This window comes from Durio zibethinus, chromosome 4, assembly GCF_047325235.1.
Source record: "Durio zibethinus cultivar Kanyao isolate XHJ-2024 chromosome 4, ASM4732523v1, whole genome shotgun sequence".
In the NCBI taxonomy this organism is placed as follows: domain Eukaryota; kingdom Viridiplantae; phylum Streptophyta; class Magnoliopsida; order Malvales; family Malvaceae; genus Durio; species Durio zibethinus.
Genome location: NC_143165.1, coordinates 37,252,670 through 37,253,697, shown reverse-complemented (window position 1 = coordinate 37,253,697; position 1,028 = coordinate 37,252,670). Strand labels below are relative to the sequence as shown.

The 1,028-nt window shown below is 28.5% G+C and overlaps 1 protein-coding gene across 1 annotated transcript; it reads right to left on the bottom strand.

Annotated features, from left to right (window-relative positions):
- Positions 1 to 229: 229 nt before the first annotated feature.
- LOC149519405 (protein FAR1-RELATED SEQUENCE 5-like) lies at positions 230 to 685 on the bottom strand. The gene is made up of 2 exons (XM_089760282.1): positions 496 to 685; positions 230 to 423 (listed from the first exon to the last, which is right to left on the bottom strand). The coding sequence occupies exons 1-2, from the start codon at positions 683 to 685 to the stop codon at positions 230 to 232; spliced, it is 384 nt and encodes a 127-aa protein (XP_089616408.1).
- Positions 686 to 1,028: the final 343 nt, after the last annotated feature.

Below are 1,028 nucleotides of genomic sequence, written 5' to 3'. Positions count from 1 at the left end.
AAACCAATTGATCCATTCCTTGTATGGATCAATTGGTTCAAGGGTTTTAAAAACAGGATCAAATAATTTTGAGTATCACACTCAGTTAAACCAATCATATCAATGCCACATGATTCATTACCTAAAACTGACATGATTTTACTACGACGAATTTCTAAATAATAAAACACATCAATTAAATTTCGTTGAACTCTTGTCTTTTTTTTTTTTTTTTGTGAACACGTCAAAATTAAGCACTTTTTGAAATAGAAAGCTCGTGAATGTGATCTTTTATAAATCTAGAAATTAACCATTTGTCATTATCTTTTTTGAACACATAAATTATGGCTTTGCATCCCACTCGTGTCTCATCTGGTGGTGCTTGAATTCTATCTTGTGCATGAATTTTATCTTGCCTTTCAAGATACTTTTTGTTATGATAACCTTCCTTTGAACAAACAAATTCTTATCCGATAATCACTTGAGCTTTTCAAAATTTTGTAATATGGCTCTTACAAATTCCAAATCCTTGACATTTTGCATACTTAATATAATACACTAAAGCATCTTCCAAAGATTGAACCTCTATTCCGATAAATGATTCTAAGCATTCATGATTTTTATCAGCTAACTCTATAATAATTTTAGAATCGTATTCTTGACTAAATCTATCAACTCTTAATTCTTTATCAAAATACCTTGTCATCACTTGTAACAAAAATTGAAAACCTTATCAATCAAATAAGATAAAAATTCGAATCACCTCCTATTCTATGCCATTATGTATATCATGATCAAATGACATTTTCATATCATCTTATTTCTCATGTAGTCATGCTCATAAAAAACAAAAGCAAAAAGAAATTCAAACTTTATAGCCAAAATCAAGTGGAATTCTAAAACTACTAACTATGGTATTGTCAAAAAAACAAAACAAAATTAAATGCTATCTATTTATTCTTTGTTACAATTCTGCATTTGATATGTGGTTATAGGAAATTAAACGAATCACCACAATGATAAACAAGCTGCTTCTATCAACTTATCAC

Bases quoted from the DNA above. Each gene is read 5' to 3' on its own strand.
- LOC149519405 (XM_089760282.1), bottom strand. From the start codon at position 685: ATGACAAGGTATTTTGATAAAGAATTAAGAGTTGATAGATTTAGTCAA. The intron at 424-495 runs GTAAGAGCCATA...GTTCAAAGGAAG, and splicing joins ATGTCAAGGATTTGGAATTT to GTTATCATAACAAAAAGTAT.